General features: G+C 35.7%; 1 protein-coding gene across 13 annotated transcripts in view; it reads left to right on the plus strand.

Moving 5' to 3' along the window:
* Positions 1 to 20,397, plus strand: part of REPS1 (RALBP1 associated Eps domain containing 1) — a 63,870-nt gene extending 43,473 nt beyond the window's left edge. For 4 of the 13 annotated variants that reach the window (XM_064708297.1, XM_064708300.1, XM_064708302.1 and 1 more), the window contains exons 10-20: positions 2,459 to 2,539; positions 5,473 to 5,560; positions 6,342 to 6,443; positions 8,589 to 8,661; positions 10,967 to 11,085; positions 11,848 to 11,912; positions 12,948 to 13,133; positions 14,336 to 14,431; positions 15,034 to 15,182; positions 15,845 to 15,950; positions 17,012 to 20,397. In XM_064708297.1, the coding sequence (XP_064564367.1) occupies positions 2,459 to 2,539; positions 5,473 to 5,560; positions 6,342 to 6,443; positions 8,589 to 8,661; positions 10,967 to 11,085; positions 11,848 to 11,912; positions 12,948 to 13,133; positions 14,336 to 14,431; positions 15,034 to 15,182; positions 15,845 to 15,950; positions 17,012 to 17,080 (1,134 nt within the window). In that variant the 3' untranslated portion in view covers positions 17,081 to 20,397. The remainder of the gene's footprint in view (positions 1 to 2,458; positions 2,540 to 5,472; positions 5,561 to 6,341; positions 6,444 to 8,588; positions 8,662 to 10,966; positions 11,086 to 11,847; positions 11,913 to 12,947; positions 13,134 to 14,335; positions 14,432 to 15,033; positions 15,183 to 15,844; positions 15,951 to 17,011) is intronic. The other 9 variants (XM_064708299.1, XM_064708303.1, XM_064708304.1 and 6 more) reach the window with 4 other exon arrangements.
* Positions 20,398 to 20,993: the final 596 nt, after the last annotated feature.

Raw genomic sequence — 20,993 nt, forward strand, 5'->3', positions numbered from 1 at the left:
TCCATCCAAGTCTCAAGGCTGAGCACTTAGTTTTTGAAGCTTAAAATAATAGAAAAACCTACTTCAAATTTTTTGTTGAAAACTGTCTAGTGTCATGCAGCTGTCATACTAGCTTTAACACAGGGAGATTTGCTTTTAAGTTCACAATTGTTACACCTTGTTTCAGATATCTTGGTGTTCTATTCATAATGGTTCAGGTTGCTGTCAGTTTTAGTTTCTAGTAATTAACCTTTTGAAAGTAATTTTAAAACATTTTTGCAGTTGGACAGGACAAATATTTCAGCTTTAGCTAGCATGATTTTTGCCCTGTCAATGCTTTTAAATTTTGCGAAGTTTGAGATGCAGTCCAGTAGATTCTCAGTACATTTAGCTTTCTGTTAACTGGGGAATTAGCAGTAGTAGCTTCTGGTAGTATTTCAGGATGGAGCACAACAGCAGATTTCCTAGAGCAGGTGTTGGTGTTTATCTGTCTGTGTCTAGCTAGGGAGCCCAAGGACAAGTAATAAAGGTACCTGTAGTTTGGCTTCAGAGCACGGTGGTAAGAGAGATTAAGAGAGATTAATCGGTAACAAATAATATTTTACCATTTATCTTAACTGTAACAGAAGTGGTGTGTGCCCAATGGAATTTTTGGAACAATTAATATTTCTGTAATCAAATGGTCTGTTTGCCACTCTTACTAGTAACTGGGAAGCCACTGGCCAAATCAAGTTTAAAAGGGTAGTGGTAGACCTAAGATAAATATTAATATGTTTCATGAAAATGAGCAGCTGTGCAAATGCAAGAGGCCAAATCAGGAGAAAGGCTGGCAGAACTTGGCACTTAAATTTCTGACTTAGTAAAACCTGGCTCACTCACAGGTTTGTGGAGCTCCAAACTACTTGTAATGCTGCCTCTTCATGAAGGGGTGAACAGAGATGAACTGTTTAATGCAGGGAGTGTTAAACAGGGACAGAGCAGCTGGGAATCCTTACTAAAAAGGTTTTGGTAGGTTCTGTCCATGAAAAGGGTAGTTTTGTGTTAAAAACAAATACAAACAAACAAAACCCTCAAAGCAACAGAAAACCACAACAAAAAACAACCAGAAAAAATACCCACCCCCATATGAATAGAAATCCATAATGTTTGCCCTCATTTAAAGTTTGAAATGAGGAGATAGAGCTCTTTCTCTACAAGAAGTTTTACCACACATGAGAGCAATTATAAATTTAGTTAATATTTTTCTGAATTTCGTTTCATGTGATTGTTAACAGTTATTTAGGAATTTCCTTAAGAAGTTATTTCTGAAATAACTGTTTTAGACTTGGTTCACATACAGGCTGTTCACCGAATATAGTTTAGTGTAGAGGAGAACACAAGATTAGGTTGGCTAACACCATATAGTTTGTCCTGTGTCTTCTGGGATCATTTAGATTGATTTACCTATAGAGATGGGACAAGAATATGACACAGAGAATATTCTGAGTTGGAAAGAACCCACAAGGGTCATGGAGTCCAACACCCAAGTTGTTTCCACAACTATAACAAACGTAATTTTTATTGAATTTTCTGAGCACTAAAAATTTTGTTGTTTTAATTTTAGAAACTTGTATTTGTAGTGTTTGAAACTTGCTTAATATTTACTTGTTATTTTACCAAAATATAACAGGTTTAGCATTCTTGTTGTGATTTTTTTTTTAATCTGGTTTCCAGATCACAGAATAATTTTATGTACTTCAATGCTTTGTTGATCCAGTTGTGGCTATAACTTGATTCAGTTTGCATGAGGATTCTTGACAGCCATGTATTGATACAGCATGCCCATATCTTATAAAATTGTTCAGAGGTTGACTTATTTGCTTTTAGCAATCAACAGTACATTTGGATTTAATTCTTTGCCTTGTCAGTGATTTAGACTTGTGGAAATGCTCTTTTATGGCGTAGAATCACTTCTCGGGGGTTGCACTGGCAAGCTCAAGTGATGTGATTAGAGTACTCTGCTCAGTGTTCATTTGTCTGGGACTTCATAAGAAAATCAGCATTTACTAAATAGATCTGAAACTTGGCAGCTACAAAGCTGAGGAACCTTTCTGTGGATTTTATGACTACAGATGAACACGACATGTCTCTGGTTTTTATCTCTAAATTACATGAACGGCTTAAGCAGTTCTTTTACTTGTATGATGTTCATTGGCAAGCATGAACTCTGAAGGTACTTCTGGGTTGCCTGTGCACCTGTATCTTCATTATAAAAGGTGAATATAAATATTTATATTGACAGATAACAAACTTGGTTCCACAACAATCTCAGAAATAGAAATACTTAATATATATATCAGTGTACTTCCCAAGTGAAGTACTCTCCTGTGCAAATACGGTTCTTTCCAGTGCAACCTCTGAACTACTATGCTAAATCTCCTCAGTGATCTTTTACTCTCATCTTCCTCATCATGCTGACTTCTCTCCTCTGTCTGTTCAGCAGTGGGAGACATTTAGCGAACGCTCTTCAAGCTCACAAACTCTGACCCAATTTGATTCTAACATTGCACCAGCTGATCCTGTAAGTCAATCACTTAGCTTGCTTGTTTGAAATTAATTTTATTAACCCTGAATTTCCATTCATTGTATTTATCTGTTATGCATGATTCCATGGACTGCTTTTTGGGGAATGGTGGCAAATAACTTGGTTGCTTATTTTCAGAATATCAGTTTTCTAGTACTGCTCATGTTTAATCTCTGATTGCTTTTTCCTGTCGATTTTGACCTAATACCACACTTCTGTCATAATCTGTCATACACAAAGAATTTAAACACAATGTTTTTTTGAAAATATGTGCAAGTTGGTGCAAGGGCCACTCCCTATGATAAACAAGTTCTGTTGTAGATTTGTCTTCAGTGTTGTTTTGGGGTTTTTTTGAGTTGCAGAGCCTGATTTGCACAAAAACAGGGCCAACTTCAGTGAAAAAAAAGCTACTGAGCTTTGATGGGTGTGGTATTTCATATTCCAAATGTTTTTACCAAGTTACTTATTAATAAGGCTTTTAGTATCTCTCCAGCTAAACCTGTGTTCTAAGGCTTTACTCAGTGAGGAGTGCTCTGAAGGATTATGTAGTTAAATATCTTGCCAAGTTTGGGAGCCAGAAATACACTACAGTGTTTCAAGTTCTGCTGGTTTTAAGCTTTACACCATGTGACATTAAAGCAGTTCTGAAATGCATTAGAAATGAAGTATTTAGCTGCTGCTTTCATCCTGCTTTTTTTACAGACTTAATTAGCACCAAGTGTCCATTTTAATTTAATTAATTACAGTGTTGGTGTCCGTTTGATTATGTAGTGCTGTAATAGGTGCACAAAATACACATTTAACTGCTTTTAGTGTTAAACCTGTCACTTCTGAAAAGATAGAATACATAAATATGCATAGATTTTCAATGCATCAGCACTCCAGTCTCAAAGTTAACACTGATACTCGTGTAGAAATAGCATTCCAGATGCTGAAAGCTAGAATTTAAAGTGCACTGTTCCCCATGCTCAGAATTAACCTTTAATAAACTTTCAAAACAAGTGAAAATGTTCTACTGAAAGCAAAAACCAGCCCTCTTTCATCTGAGATGGTTTTTGTTTTAAATACACTGTATTTTTATGTTTTAATGAGGTAAACATGATGTAAATTACTTCCTAGTTGTTACTTGCTGTGTATAGTTGCTTGACTGTCACTGTCTTGTTTCTGCAATAAGACAGTAATTTATTTTCACACATAATTAGCAGATTACAGAAACCTGAGGTTTGAATTTTTTCATGTATTGATCTAAAAATTAGAGCAGTGATGGTATATGAAAAGCTCTTTTATAGAGTACATGTTTTTGTGTATGTATATAGAGAAATTCACTGGGAATGCAAAGTTTTTTAATGGCTGATCACATTCTTGAGTTCTTTCCTTGAAATGCTTATAGTTTAGAAAAGAATGGTGAGCATCTTTGATACTTGCTAGGGTAACACACTTTGGGGTTAGAGACTTTGTTTTCAATATTAAAATAAGAACAAATGATGAGAAATGTTCGGTTAGCTGAAGGCAGATGCTTTGTTTTTAGCAGTTTCAGTAGTGATGCATAGGAATGATTTATGGAACAACTGGTTCCCCAGAGGAGAGAAAACCAGCTTTCTTGAGCAGTTGTTAATAACTATCTAGGGAGTAAATTCACAAACCAGGTCTTTTCAGTTCGAAAATAGCTGCTTTGGAGGTAAAACATAAGTGTAAAGAGTAAAACAGTGCATCTGTCCCTTAGTATGGGAGCACAGTATGCCTTTTGTAAGTCAAACTGGGTAACATGTTGTTTTATGTAAAATGAATTTAATGATGTAAATTAATGCATTATATAAAATCCATTTAACTATTTGAGGCATGACTTCTGTACAGCTGCACATTAGTTTATAGCACAAGTCTGAAGCAGCCACAGTAAAAGTGATCATTGCATGGTAATCTCATCACAGAGGGAAGGAAAAGCAGTATATTTTAAGGTGGTAACTGTTCCTAAAAGCTTCCTGCAACAAAAATGTTTGAGCTGTGACTAGGAAGTGGTTTTGCTTGCAACAAGGGTAGTGAATGTAATTGAAATAGTTTCAGAAAATACTAATGTAGATGTATTACACCTAATGCAATTGATCTAATTGAGTAGTCAGAACAGATTAAATTTTTGATACAAAGGTAGTTTTGAAACTTCTTGTTATTTCTAGAATAAATATAATATAATCTGGGGGTGTTCTTGTGCTGTCATTGGCCCACCCATTCATGTATTCTGAATATGGATGACAGTAAAAAACTTCAGACAGCCCTGGCCCTATTTTTAGGCTGCTTCTGAGTTTTGAGATTATTTTTTTAAGCTGTCTGCAGTCAGTGTTCAAACTAAATTGAAAGGAATGTCTGTAAAGTACTTTAAACAGAGCCCCTTGTCTGAATGACTAATGCCTAAGTGTAGGGCCAGTGCCTGTCTACAGGTATATTCCATAGAGCTTATTATACTGACGTTGAGAAGATTTTTGCTATTTTAAAGACTCCAGAAAATGTCTGAAATTACTACAAAGTACCTATTTCATTGAGCATTATTCATACTATTTAGAGAGGCCATTATTTTCTGAGGCCATTTTAAGTAAAGCTGAGGAGTCAGGGTTTAAATTGTTTTGGGTGGTTTTTTTTTAAGTGCTCAAAGTACCAGATGTCTGATACACTAGTAATGGTGGAAAGCTGGTAAAATTCAGGTCCTACTTGCAGTTATCTATAGAAACATATTCTAGTGCCATTTTAAGTAGCTAAGTTAACAGTACAGAGACTACAGCTTAGAGAAATTTGGTTTTCTGGGTATATTCAATTCCCTGGAACTGTGCAAATAAACTAAATCTATGAAATTTTGTTTAGAATTAACATTGCACATGCTGTCAGAGACTCTTAAAAGAATGATTTAAGCTAGGTTACCATAACTGTGATCTCTTCCACAGGACACTGCAATTGTGCACCCAGTTCCTATAAGAATGACTCCAAGCAAAATCCACATGCAGGAAATGGAGCTTAAAAGAACTGGAAGTGGTAGGACATTTTCTCTTGCTAATTTGGGAAGTTTCATACAGTTAGAGTTGGTCTTACTTCCTTGAATGTACTTACTTTTCTTCTTCACCAAGGATGAATAAATCTGAAGTTGTAATGAGCATCATTACTGAGTTAAGAATTGCTGTTCAGATAAGTGCAGAGCTTGAATTGGCCATTTGCTACAGTGAGGATTTTACCTTCTCTAGCAGAATGTTTCTTGGAGAGTAGTTCAGCATCATTATGAAGATTGGATTTGGACCTGAAGGTGAATGTCTGGGTTTCCTTGTTAGATACTGAAGGAAACTGGAGATGGAGATCATAACCTGCATTCATAAAGCTTGTTCTTCTGTGGTCAGAAATACTGCATTTATTATTTTGAAACTTGCAAGCATTTGGGAATATTGGCAGGCTGTTTTTTACTCTGGTCAATAATAAGCAAGGTGATTTGATAAATTTTCTTAAAGGAATGGGGGGGGGGTCTTAGTTTTCAGTTGTGTACCAGTATTTCCTAAAGTCATGGAACTCATGCAGTCTTCTGCATAGGAGAATTAATAGTATTGACAGCACACTTCTTTTAACATTTATTTGGCCTTGTAAGAGCTGAAAATTCACAGCTCTTAATGCTGAGAAATCATGTTTTGCTTTGTAATAATGTTATTTCTGAGTTAGTCTTGAGTGCAGCACTTTAGATAAGGGCAGAAAACCAGTGTAAAGCTTTGGCACCAGAAATAAAGGCTAATTTGAGTAAGTTCATTTATCTAGATTTTTTTTTTCCCTCTAGATCATGCTAACCCTACTAGTCCACTACTTGTGAAACCATCAGATCTCCCAGAAGAAAATAAAATTAGTTCATCTGTAAAATTTACATCTGGAAATACAGTTAGTAAGTATCAAAGTGCTTTCTGGTCTCATTTCTTACATTACACAAAATGTAGATCTGATATGTCCCTCAGTGAGTGAAAACTGGCTGGATAGTAGCAGCTCTAAAATGAGATAAACTTATCCTAAGAACAGAAACATTTCTGATATAAAGTATGTATTAGAAGTAGTAATTAAGAAAGTTCTACTGATGTCACTGGAGTTGTTTTCCTATCTTGTGTGCTCAAGAAAATTCATTTTTGTCAGCTCTTTTCCATCTTGCTGTTTTCTCTTTTAATCCTAGAATGAAAAATTCAATGTAGATAAAGTGGAATTCTCTAAGTAGCATTTGATTGGTCTTCCTCAGAACCATATAACATGTTTTCTAAAGAGTGAAAATGTGTTGACCACAACTTCCAGGCAATTCTCATCTGGTTAAGCTACTGAGCAAATCCTACAGACTTCTGTGTTCTATTTTAAATGCAGCTTTTCAACTGTTTATTTCATTCTAATAGCCTTTTCAATTTCCAGTATCTTCTGGGCCCAAAGCATGTTCCATTATATTGATTTGATTAGTCCACTTGTCTAATATTGGAGAGGTCCAAGATTATATGTTGCCTGAATAAATTTCTGGAGTCTTTCCGAGTTTCTTTTTTTTTTTTTTTTTGTTTTCTTCAAGTCAGGAAGTTTTCTTCAGTAAAAATAAAATTTCAAGAAGTCATTATTTTAAATCCTTTGCATTAGTAAGACCAGAAGTATTTTGATTGGTTTGTAATACAGGAGGAATTCAGAAAATCCCATCTTGCAGTATGTTTTGCTTTTCTCATGAGCTGTTTTAGTGGCACCCTTCGTTCTGACCAGTGTCCTGACCATGTCAGAGTTTTACTTTTCAGGCACAGTTCTGTTTTTACTAAGAAATTTCTTAATGCAAAAGAACAAGCAAACATCATCTTTTAATGTGGAACTAGTGTTGTGTGCAGGATCCAAGTTCAAGAGCCTTTTTGGTGCTTCCTTTTCCTTATCTGAGTGCAGCCTAATCTTTTAATCTTTAATAGTGTTTTTCCCTGAGAGGAAGAACATGGTGAAATAAAACAAACCACATTGCAGTGTAATATGTAAGCACTGTTTAGTACCTGCAATGTTAAAGAGAAAAAGTATAAAAAATGTAGCAGGTAAGAATGTGCCTTGCTGATCAGGAAAGTCATCTCTGCAGGATTCTCATTTCTGAGGCCTGGTTGACATGTCTTACCACTTTTGAAAACTTCAGTGTCCTAGGAGGTTAAAATAATCCTTTGAGAGCGGGTAATTCAGAAAAATCTTGATGTTTTTGAGTAGAATTTTCCTCTTCACTGGCAACAAATTAACTGAGTCCCTTTGCTCCAGTGACTTCCACCTTGAACTTTGGTTTACTTCGTGCTCTAGAATAATCCCTTGTGATAAATTATCCTGAGGTCAATTTTTCTATCTACATTCATTCCATATAAATCTTGTGATTTTTGTGAGGCTCCTCATTTCTGGGGAAGAAAGCCTCATGCTTTGCAGAGCTTCTAAGGGTAAGGGTGTCCTTGAGAATCTTTGATGCTTTAATAGCATCTTTCATTTCTGTAGATTTCCTTAATCAAAAGCTGAAAGTTTTAGAAAAGGTTTAGTCCAAAATAAGGTTGACCACCAGACTTGGAGGTACAGAAGTTACAGTAGTAGCAAAGCGACTGCATTAATCTGTGTTCTGATTTCTAAGGTTTCTAAGTCCTTCAGCACTTCTAAAATCAGGCATGTTCTACCCCTTGCTTTTTTTTCCTTGGATGTCCCTTACTCTTGTTCACTGGATTGTTGAAGTGATGGAATATCAAGTGTTTAAAAATGACTGTTTGTAAAACTTAAGTTTTGTATTTTAAATACAACATTACTGTCATTGTTTATTCTCAGTACATGATACTAGTAACCAGCAACTGTGTTGGGTGAATGGAGTTGGTTTGTATTGTGTCCTTCAATTATTCAGGTTTGAGGATTTTGAATCCTGACCAGATGATACCTTACAGGGAAGCAATACAAGGAAATACACCTCTTTTGTAACAAAAGAAATTGGATATTTGAAATTACCGCTTACTTCTGTCTGTTAGGGTATGCTAATGATGCAAAGCAAATATGAAATTGTATTTTCTTTTCCCAGCAGATGGTTACAGCAGTTCGGACTCTTACACTTCAGACCCGGAGCAAATGGGAAATGCTGTAACACGGCAACGGTCAGTAGAGTAGCACCTGAAAAAAACCAAGCAAAAGGTGTTTAAAGAAGCCTGTTTTCAGCTCCTGGTTACTTGATAACAAGGTTAAAAATGGTGGAAAAACAGATTCCTAACTTTAACACTCAGGAATCTGGAAACAGTCTGTTTTCTAATGCATTAACAATATATGTTGCTTTCATTAGTGTGGAAAGTGAAAATTAAAACAGGAAACTTGTCCAAAAATTTGTTTGAGATTGGCTAGTCAAGTGCTCCGTGTGAAGCTCCACATTCAGTCAGAATCTTAATACTTTCCCCTTAAATACAAAGCAATGTAAGCATGTGAGAGCATGCTGTTACTTGAAACCAATTTTTTGTATTTTTAAAAATACCCATTTAGGCATTATTGGAGAAGAACCTTATGACACTGTAGCCTAAAAGAGAATTAAGTACACTTCAGGAATACTCTGGCAGTAACTCTGTCTCTTTTAATACACTTAAAAAGGGCAGTCAAATGCCCAATGTAAACTAAGGGTTTGGAGAAAGCCATGCAAGCACAAAACCAACAACTGCATCTTTTCACATGAGAGAATGTGCTGTACTAGCTGGTGTTAGTTGTTCCCACTAAATCTGCCTGAATAGGATTAAAACCAGCTACACCATTAACTCTCTTACAATCAGTTTCAGAGGTAAGTTTCAAAACAAAAATAATTAGGGTGACTTCCATAGCAAAGAAAGATTTCCATTTGCCTGTCAATACAGCAACTTGAAAGATTCTTTCCTGCATTGTTACTTAATGGAAAATGTGACTGTCATGCTTTTATGTATGTTTTTGCACTATGAACATGATGGTTTCAACATGTTCTTTTACTCTGACTTTGGAGTAGGCTCTCTGGCTGAACTTGTGTAGATGAGAGAAGCTTTCTGATGGGTGCCCAAATTATGGCACAGGGAGCTTCTGTCCTGACCTGGTAGTTGTGGCAGTATGCACACAGGGAATTTGTTGTCCCACTTACTCTTTTACTTTCTTCCCCTGGCACCTCTTCTACCCATTGCAATTTTAGATAGAGATGACATTGTACTTAATCCTACCACTAGTCAAGACTACATTTTGGTATTCTCACATAGCAAAAACTGACAAGGCTGTGTTAGATAATGATACTTTGGAATTCTCCTTAAACCACTTTCTCCCATTTTTAATTCCATTTGTGGGGTTTTTTTTACTGTACTATCTAGAGGGATGACCCAAGGAGTCAGTATAATTAGATTTTATTTTCATCAGCTGGAGAGTTACACAGTATTACAGAAGCATTGCCATAGAGAATATAAGTATTACAGAAGCATTGCCATAGAGAATATATTAAGAAAATCAACTTTTTTATTGTGATAACTCAGTTTTGTGTCTGGACTTAAACATTCAGAAATTCCAGGTTTTGTGTGAAACTTGGGTAGCCTTTACCTCCCTAAGTTTACATTTTACAATAGTTACAGAAGAACGTTGCAGAGGCCAGTCATAGAAAAGATTTTATCACAAATTGAATAAAAAAGCAGCTATATTCAGGTCAGTGATTCAATAGATCTGTCTTGTTCAAATTAGGCTAGTTAGGAAGCTTCTGCAAACTGATTTTAAAAGGAAGTTGTACAAAAATTCTATATACAATAAATCCCACTTAAATGGCACTTACTACAGTAATTTATTCTTCTGTCCTTCCTGCATGTGTTCTCCATGAATTTGCAGCAGATATCCACTAGATGGTGATCCTACCTAAGAATGAGTCAAAATTTCTGGAGATTCTGCCAAGTGTATAGATTTGGAAAATTTCAGGCAGAGAATTAAATTCTCATACGCTGTATCATACACTGAGATACTTCTTAGGCTCGATATACCTGGAGGCAGGTCCAACAGAAACCCAATATTCTTCTTTAATGAAATTGAACTTACATCATTTAACCTAAACAGGATGTTGATTACATCTTAAAAATTATAGTGACTATCATCTGGATGGAATTACCATATTTATCATTCTCTGTTCCTGAGCTGTCATTGTTTTTGGGGTATGCATCAAGCTGTTGGTTTCCCAAAGATAAATTACCTGTGATAATACAAGAGTAATTTGAATAAAGGATATTTAAGTAAATTGAAATATAAAAACAGTTTTAAAATCAAAGAATACTGGAAGTTTAATATGGCAGTCTTGAAAATCAATGGCAATCAGGGAGTTTTACCTCTGTCAAACTTGGTTTTTTAATTGTATGCTTTGAAGAACTTTTGATTTTTAGTTCTGTTGTAGCCACCTAAAATCACTGCAGAAACTTATGTGTTTTGCAGATCACATTCAGGAACATCTCCAGATAACACTGCACCACCACCACCCCCTCCAAGGCCTCATGCTTCTCATTCTCGGTCGTCATCTTTAGATATGAACAGATCCTTTTCAGTTACCCCAGGTAGATATGCTGTGTTCTCAATGTGTATTATTTTTCAGCACATGTGTTCCTGAAGCAGACAATGCTTTTTTTCTCTGAGGAATGATTTAGAATATTGATTTTTAAAGCACCACTTCTGAATAAAAGAAGTTGCAAATGTTGTCATCCTTACTGTATTGTTTGTGTTAAAATTTATATTGTACTTTACTTAAGTAGCTAATTTAAAAGTCAGTTCTGAATTCTGGCATTGTAGTTTTTTGGATGAGTGTGGGAAACAAAGTCAGGAAAGAATATTCTGGTTGTATACCCACATCCAATCAATTGCATCTGCCAGTAAATTTTCAAGGGGAGTCTTTTTGGAATCTCCTGTATTTAAGATGGGTATTTAGTATTTGACTTCAGAGGAAATTATTAAAGTCACTTCTGCTGGTCTGCTTAAGGACTTTTATTGGACTTCTGACTTACCAGTACTTTTAAATTCAGGATCACAAAGTATGAGAAAATACTAAGAACTTGTAATGAGGGTAAAAAAATCCCAAACACTAAGATCCTAAAACCAGAAGAATATGACCATGTCTGTACAAGATCCATGTTCTGATTAATCCTGGTTTTGTCTGTCTGGCAATTTGAAAGGAGGTGACATTACAATTATGAGCCCAAATATGACAAGTGGCAAATATGAGGCACAATGCAATGTTTCTTCATGTTGACAATTAAGAAAATTTGATAGCACTGTAATGTACAAAGTAACAATCTTGGCCAAATGTGGTGCATCTTTTACAGGACAGCAACAGGCTGGAGTTGTTGCCTATCCGCCTGCAGTGCCTCCAAGACCACAGCCTTCACAGGTGATGTCACTTCTGAAAAATCATATTCTAACTTGCTGCATTATTTTTATGTAACTTGATTTTTAATGTATCTCTTAAATTAGTATCATTGCTTGATATATTTTTGAAAGCACCAGGATGCGAATGATGGCAAAACCTAGAATACACCCAAATGGTAGTACTTCCTAAATAAAAAAATGCTTCTAATGGAATCATGGGTGGGGATTAAGGTAGATATTGAGGAGGAATGAGTGGCTTTAGAGCTCTGAATTGGGGGAAAGAGAGAAAAGTTATCCTTTCACATGTCATTGCCTATTCCTGTATAGTGCGTAGGCCATAACAAAGATTGCTAGAGCCATTTTTCCAAAGTTTTGCAAAATAAGGGTTTGCCTTCCATTTGTCTGGCACAGGGCAGAGCTTTATGTAATATGTCTGCCCCCAAAAGGAGTGATTCCACTTCTTCACTTGTCACAGACTTGGTGATCTTTGCAGTTACAATCTGAATGATATCAGTTAACTGATTTGGTAGAAAGCACATCTTGAAAAAGTTTTTTCTTTGTCTTATCTAGCTGAATCCTTCAACTGCTGTGCAGATCTGACATGGGACAGATATAACTGCTTCTCAATTGTTTCTCACCAGCAGCTGCTTGTTAGAATCTGAGTTACTAGCAGTAGAAGTCAGTGATATAGAAATCATCTACAAGGATTCAAAAATTATCTGAAGGGCTGAAGGAAGTGTACAAGGACAGACATATTCCACAGAGTGATTACATAAGCATGTTTCCCTATGAAACTAAACTAAAAGTCTCTATCAAGCCCCCAGACAGCAGAAATACCTATTGTTGAATTAATCTAGCATGTGGTACATTACATCCCTCTTTGGTCTTATTTCCTGGATAGTAGCATATCTGAACTTCCTTTCTCTTAAGTATTTCTTCATGCATGTCTTGCCTGAGATGCATCTTGTCCTACTGATAGTATGTAAATTTTTGTCCACTAAAAAGGCAAATAATCCTTAACATTCTGTCCCTAAATATTTCTGTTATTTTATTGCAGGGCACAGGTCCTCATGTGCATCGCTCAGTGGATGCTGATGGCCTAATAGCTCATAGCAGTACCTCACCTCAACAAATACCAGAGCAGCCAAATTTTGCAGACTTCAGCCAGTTTGAGGCATTTGCTGTTTCAGGTGTAAACAAAGAGGAAGAAGATGAAATTGAAACGCACTCAGAAGCCTTGCAGGTGAGTAGAAGGGAAGATCTTATTGATAGCTTTAATACCACCAACAATTATGAGACTCTAAAAAACTGAGACTGTTAAAACCTATTTCTGCTGTCCTCTGTCAGTGATGTGTTGTTTGTTGGGTTTTTTGTTCTGTTTTGGTTTTTTATGATGTCTCAATCCATTGCTAGAAAGCAATTACATTGCACACTGCTGGACTTGTTTAGTAATTGCCAAACACCTAGGCAGAAGGAATTCTTTTCATCTCAGCTCTTGATTGTAATTTTAAAGATTTCTGTGCTTATTAGCATATGTGGGCACAAACGTAATTGTGTTAGTAATACACATAATTTGAGACTTCACACAGGCAAAACCTTTCTTCTGCTCATTCTTGCCAGTCTTCCAAATGACTTGCTGATAATTTTTAAATAATATCTTAAAAAAGACATGCCTTAATAAAGGAATGACTGTCATGTGTTGCAAACATCTGCTAAAATTCCATTAATTTGCTTTTCTTCAAAGTCGTTGGACAAACAGCTGAAGTGAATAGAGCTCTGGCATTCTTCTATCATTAAAGATGTTTACAAAAACTTGTTTCTTACTACAGACATAGGACTGAAAGTTGGGAAGCATTAATGTCATTGCTAGCTGCTATTGCAGAAACTACTTCATGTTCTCCTTTGATAATTTGTAGCTTTTATCCAGATTGTAAGTTCTCTGGGACACTTTTGCATTCTTGCTTGCCAAGTCCCTGTGGTGCTTTAAAGCTCTCCCAGCTGTCAGCAGCATGGTCTTGCTTCACTTGTTCAGGAAGGTCAGTGACACAGCCCCATCTGAGCACTCTCCATGTACCTCATTGCAAAACCAGCTACGCCAGCTTAAGCTGCCTCTGCAAACTGCTTAAGTTAAGCTTGCTGATTGTTTTGCATTGAGGTGGATGTGGAACAGTCACATTGTGTTCCATTGGAGGGATTAACCTTTGGCAGTGACAAATAGATAATAGTGGCACTGTAATAGCAGAAACAGCAGTTTGTGATCAGGCCGCGGCCTCTTTTGTGCCTCATGACATTGGACTTGTGTTTCTAAATGAGAATTGAACTAGAATTGTAGGTGTTAACTGTATTCATGTATCAGAACACAGCATACTTGTTTTTATTCCAACTGTTGCCAGATGAAGTATTTGTTAAGAAGTAGATTTCTAAATACATTTTATATTCCTTTAGGTTGAAAAGCCCTCTGATTCTGCAAGTTCTCTTAGAGTTGCCAAAGCAGATGGAAGAGTTGAAGACAAAGCACCTGCAAATGTCCCCAGTAGTGCGGTATGCAAAGTACCCTTGGAACAAAGCACAGTTGTCTAATATATATGAAATTAAATGTTTGGTTTGATTTGCAACAGCAGCTTTATAGGTGTCCACCTGAACCCAGTTTTCTAAGCCAAATAGGTGCTTCAAATAGGCATATGTATGGTGAATTTTTGCAGCATATGATGATGATTAGATTTATTCTTGAGACAGCAGAAAAGATACTTGTAAGTTTTCAAATTTTTGAAACCGATCAAAATGTTTAGTGCAGAACTTGTTTAAGCATAGCTTTTTATTTGATTACAGACATATAGTTAGTGGGGGGAAGGTGTGCTCTGCATTGCTGTGTGTTTGCAGTACTCAATTGTACTGTGCTGTTTCTGCTTGCACACTTCTTTGTCAGTGTGAAGCAACTTACTAGCTTTTCACTACGTGGTAGGATTTAGTAGTTCATGTCTTTTCCAGACCAAATGAAAATGCAGCTAGATGTCCATCAGAAAATACCTGATGGGTTGTAAATTCAGTTGCCTCAGTAACTGAATATGAAAGACAAGCTACCAGGTTATAATCTAAATAAAATGTAGTTTCAGAGAATTAATAGGCTGTGTTTTCCTCTTTAGGGTAAAGGCACTACCCCACTTGCTCCACCACCGAAGCCTATTCGTAGAAGATTAAAATCAGAAGATGAGCTAAGACCTGAAGCTGAGGAACATACACAGAAAACAGGTGTCATAGCTGCTGTTCTTGCTTCACAGCCATCTATTCCTAGGTAACCCAAGAAGTATATAAATACATCTGTTACTGGAAAGTTTACATTTAAACAGCATACACATTTTCTATTCCAGGAGTTGCAAACAATTTCAGTGTGTTTAATTTAGATTAATTCAATTATTTATAAGAAGTTTTTGGTTATTAAAGATGGTCATCCCAAAGCTGCTACTGCTGGGAGACTTTTAAGAGATTTTGAATTTTGGAGTGTGAACTTTTTTTAGCTTCTGCAAGTATGTTGGAAATAAGTGGTGGAAGTACTAAGATGTAGAGTTTAATTTTAAATGGTTTCTATGAACAGTCCAAAATGTGCAGTATGTGTGTCCTAGCATGAAAATAGTCTATTGCAGTAGTCACTTGCAGGTAAATGAATGTGGTTTGCTCTGGTGGGCCTTCAGAAAGTTGATAATGACAAGTTTTTAAAATGCTCTGATTTCTTTGATTGAAACCAACTCTATGTGCATATATAAAATATAGATATCTGTGTTTCCATGCAAACAAACGTGGTTAACCAGGCTGGACAGAAGTGCGAATATGTAACAGTATAACAAGTAAAATAATTTTGAAAAGAGGATTCTGCTCACTTAAAGAAGGGGGACTATAAGTGAGATGTTCAGCTAAATGGCAAAATTACTTATCACAGTACTTCTGATATCTTCTCAGATCAGTGGGGAAAGACAAGAAGGCAATTCAGGCATCAATCAGACGTAACAAGGAAACCAACACTGTTTTGGCCAGATTGAACAGTGAACTACAGCAGCAACTAAAGGTAATTCCTTTGTCTTTGTGTAAGAGAAGAGCCTCAGAGAGCAAGGTGTTAGTGATACACAGTAAAAGGCGTCTCTGCAATCCACTGATAAATGTAGTTGAGGATATCGATATGAAATATTTAGCTATGTTCATAGATCATAGAATATACCTATTTGTGGCAAGCTTTGTGAAATTACAAATCACACTTTTGCTGCTACAACAAATATTTTTCAATATAGTGATCTGCTTTTAGCTACACTAAAATTTTACCTGACATTATCAATACTAGGTTACCTGTTGTCATCATCACATACTTCAAAAGCAGTACTGAGAGGGGCAGCTTAAGTGATCTGTGTTCTTCTGAAGGAAAAAACAAGCCTTAAAGTCTTAGTAAAATTATAAGTCATAAATATTTTTAAACAAATACAGTAATCTGAAGTACAAAACTTGCAGTTTAATAATTAGTGCAACAATAGTAATTTGCTTATCTAGGTCAGCTGTCATTGTTTCAGAGCTATCTGTAGGCATCGGCTTAATGTCTTTTGCCTGCCATCTTTCTTACCTAAGATATCTAATTTTAACTATGAAGATAATTTTTAAAAATAATATCCTAAATGAAAACAATAATTAATAAGATACTGTCTAGAATAGAAGTTAGGTGATTTTAAAAACTCAAGCCTGAATTTCACTTGTTACTGTTCATGAGAGTCAATGTACAGAAAATTCACATAGGAGGAAAAACCAGGGATAAAAACTGAAGTCTTAATTCAGGTGAGAGCTTACCCCCTTAACATTTTAGACTTCATTTGAAAATATTATAGTTGGGTTTGCATCTGGTTACAAGTTTGGGTTTGGGTGCTTTGAAAGAAAAGAAAAAATACTTAGCATCACCTTTGAGCAAAGTAGTGATTTCCAATGATACATAATTACCATCCAGGCAATCTTCTATTCAGTGTCTAGGAGGAGTTACCGAGAGTCTAGAATATGTTAGTTTTCAGACTGAAGCAGATTTTGATTGCATGAGGAAATTTTCAGCACTCATTCCCTGTGGACTGTCAGTAGAAAATCTTTCTTTTGTAGGATGTTCTTGAAGAGAGAATCTCCCTGGAAGTCCAACTGGAACAACTTCGACCCTTCTCTCACCTCTAAGCCTACTGCCGTTAACTGTGAATTTACTAATTTTGAAAGGGGTATTGGTTTCAAGGCCTATTTAAATATCCATGCATCTAGCTCAATGCACTCTATTCTACATTAAATGTTGTGGTTCTGTTTTGTCAATTTGTCCACTTTTGTATTTTAAATATTTTAATTTCAGTACAGAAAGAAAAAAAAAAAACTACTACTCTTTCCTTGAATGTGACACTGCCTCTCACATCTTTCTCTGTGGGCATCCGTGATCTTTGTTGGACTTGAGTTTGCAGAGTTTGTCACCAAAATTGCCAACTGGAATTTTTTCATAGTTTTTTTTTTTCCTGTTGAAACATCTTTGCAGAAGAAGGTTGCTAATCAGTTGATTTTAACCTTTAAGCACATAAACTCTTCATTCACTATGGCATTTATTTTATTGTGCCAGAAAAGAGACAAACTACTAATCTGTCATCAGCCAATGTTACTTCCCAAGCTGCCTTTCACAATTGGAAATTGTTCACGATTCTAGAAAGCCTGCCTCTTTGCAATTCCCCAGCTTACTCAGGTTGGAATAGTTCTTGCAGGCTGTTTGCCATATCAACTGGATTGGATGTTGTGATTTTTGTTGCATACATTACAGAGTATGTGACCACAGATTGCCAGGTGTTCACATTTTATCCATTCATGATCCTGATTCAGCCGCATGCGTAGAAGCATTTATGGCACAATTGGTAGTCTATCAAACAGGTCTTCTTTAGTTCTCCCTTTTGTGAAAAGAGTTGGGTGTAGGTCCCAAACATTAATTGCACATTATCTAAGCACCACCTGTAATTGCATGTCTCACACGTTACCTTTTAATAGCAGATCACATCCACTAGTCTTCACTATAACAATTTGTATTGTCAAGTAATGTGTCAATACCTCTATAAACTTCTAATTCCCAGCAAAAAAAAAAATAAAACAAAAAATGAACAGTTTTGCTTCTTAGGGATTCTGGGGTACCTTCTGTCATCTTGTTTCCAGGCCTTACTTCTCTGGCATATAGACAGGCTTCACTATTAACAGAGTTCCTTGAGTGTATCTTCAGGTTGATGTACTGTATTAGGATTTGTTGTATATTGTACGATACACACATTTTGATCTCATATGTAAATTTGCATTAATTGCTGACTAACAGCAGATATTCTATTTAATGGCTTCTTCTGGCTGTGGGATCATAGATGTTTAACTGCATGGATGTATCTCTGCAGAATCAGAACTAGCAATTGTGTGATTTTTACACCAATAAAACAGCACAATATTTTAATTTTGTTGATTCATCTTTACCTGGGAATTGAAACTCATTCAATTAAGGGGGAGGGTTTTATTACAGGTTTGCAGGTAATTTCTTGTAGTTTTGTGGCATGTACAAGAAGTGATTGATTGTAATCTTGGCCATTTTCTTCCCTCATTTTTAGCTGTTGATCAGAAGTGATTCTCTTGGTAATCTGTGGCTATACTCCTTTTGTATCCTCCTGTAAGAAAATTTAATACAAATGTAATTTCTAAAAAGTAAATGTTAGTATTGACTTGGGTCAAATATATCTATTGTTCTTTAGGCTTAATATCTGGCTTGATTTCCTCAAAAAATTCCTTTAAAAATTAAAGATAAATCATCCTCTGCCAGCAGTCCTTAACATCACAGTCTCAGTTCTGTGCATAAATGAAATTCTCTTAACATCTGCTTCCCTTCCAAAAGGATACGTCAAGTCAGATTTACCACTGGTTATGCTGTTACGGTGAAAAATAAGTATTTCTCTTTTTGGCTGTCATAAACAGACTGGATAATTATGGTGAATTTTTACTACTTTTACTTTTTCAAATGTCAAGGAAGTGTTGCAGATGGTTTATGTATATAATCTAAAGCGAAATTCTCTGGTATGAAAGGATGTCATAGTTGCATGAAATATGGTAGTTTCTGCTTGCATGTAAAGGGATTAAGAAATGATAGCTAAATGGCTACAAAGGTGACGTATAAATATTATTTAAAGTGCAAGGCTTTGACTTCAGAAAACTATATATGAATAGGGAAATGTTAAGAAAAACCCAGCAAAACAAATGACCCTCCCCAATGTAAACTAAAACTTTAAAGTTGATGGACTGATAACTTCTATTATAACTGACAAGTAGGAGGAACAGAGTGGGAAAAAGTTTTTCCCTTTTTTAAAAAGCAGGAAAAGGAGTCACTGCAGTTAAAGAATGTCGATCTTTTGAACCAACTGTATTTTGTCCATAGTTTATTTTAAAGTTTAAAATACATTTTTAAAATAACACTATTTTCATATTGGTATTTAAGTATTAAGCCTGTGTTTATAGCAACAGGATTCTTAAATCAGAATTTAACATTTTAAGCTTAAATGTAAAAAGCCTTTTACATTCAAATGTTACATGTACATACGAATTTCTCTAACATCCATATCTTCCTAATAGAATGACAAGTTATTGTCTAAAGTGAAGAACTTTGGCAATCTGAACCTTTTTGTGTCTTGCCAACAAGTCTATTTTAAGAATTTTTGTGGATTACTTTTAACGCATCATTCTGTACATTTTAAACCAGTTTTTCATAATCAGAAGACCTTCTAACTGAAAAACTACTTAATGTCTTAAGAACATCACTGCCAATGATGTTCAGAAGTTACCTCATTTAGTAATGTAACCCAACTTTAATCCCTTACAAAATTATCTCCCTGTCTCTCTCATTTCTTTGATCTTGATCCAGCTACTTGATGCATTCTTTTTTATGAACTTAGATTGTAAGCTCTTTGGGGCAAGGAATTATGTACAGTACAAAAGAGGTGCTCTCTCTATTGCAAGTATAAATGTAGACTACTAAATAGTATGGAGTGTGATTGATGTACCCAGCTGGGATGGATGGACAGCAGCAGGCCTTTCTGAAACACCTGGGGAATGTTTTTCTCTGGACTTTGTCACTGGAAGAGTGTCTCTTCTCGTTTGTGTTTCTTTTGTGTCTCCTAATAATGTGCCTCTTTCTTCATTCCACCTGCTTTGGAGTTGCTTTTTTCTCCATTCATTGCCTATCTTAGGACTGCAGAGAAGATTTCCAAAATGCAAAGGTAAAAAGCTGAAAAGCCACTTTGTTTTGAGCAGTATTCTAAGTCTATCCAATGTAAGCGAGTATTTTCAAAATTTTTTGTACTTCACATGCACCTCATTTTCCTTGCAATTGTGATGAACTAGATGATCTCATATTACTGAAAATGTCTTATGTGGGATAAACAAAGTTGAGGTTATAAAAACTTAAAACTAAAGAAAATAAATTTGCAGCATTGTTTCTTGTGTGACATGTCTCTGTCCCTTATGGATGGGGTGTGCTGTGTTTCTCTTCATTTAGGGCAGAGTTGAGAATTACTCTTCTGGTTTCAGCTGTGCCATTTCTCTAAATGTCACTTTATGGGTGGCCTGGCCTTAATCACTTTTTCCTAACATGGTGAAAAGTAGTAAATTATTGTCTCCTGACTCCCAGCTCATTCTAATCTTAGTTTCTAGTGGAATGTAGTTTCATGAAATTGTAATGTGTCTCAAAAGCACAGTACTTCTAAGTGAGTAATAACAATGCAGTTCTTACTCTGTGGGGAAGATAAAAAAACAACTTGTTTATTTTGAATATATTTGCATGCTTATGCAGCATGCTTCTCTTGCCACATATATTGATGTACAGATCTTTGATCATACCACTGTCTAGAGGAAAACACATGAAAACCAAGGACTTCATTATCTAAAAACAAAACAAAAAAAAATTTAAATGCTATGTTCTTGTAATAGTTTTAACAACGAACTTGGGATTGTATAGCAAAGATGTTAATAATGTCTACATACCAATAACCAAATGAGACAATATAGGGTTGTCCTGACAGTACATAAGCAAAATACAAAC

Source organism: Zonotrichia leucophrys, chromosome 3, assembly GCF_028769735.1.
Source record: "Zonotrichia leucophrys gambelii isolate GWCS_2022_RI chromosome 3, RI_Zleu_2.0, whole genome shotgun sequence".
NCBI classification, from domain to species: domain Eukaryota; kingdom Metazoa; phylum Chordata; class Aves; order Passeriformes; family Passerellidae; genus Zonotrichia; species Zonotrichia leucophrys.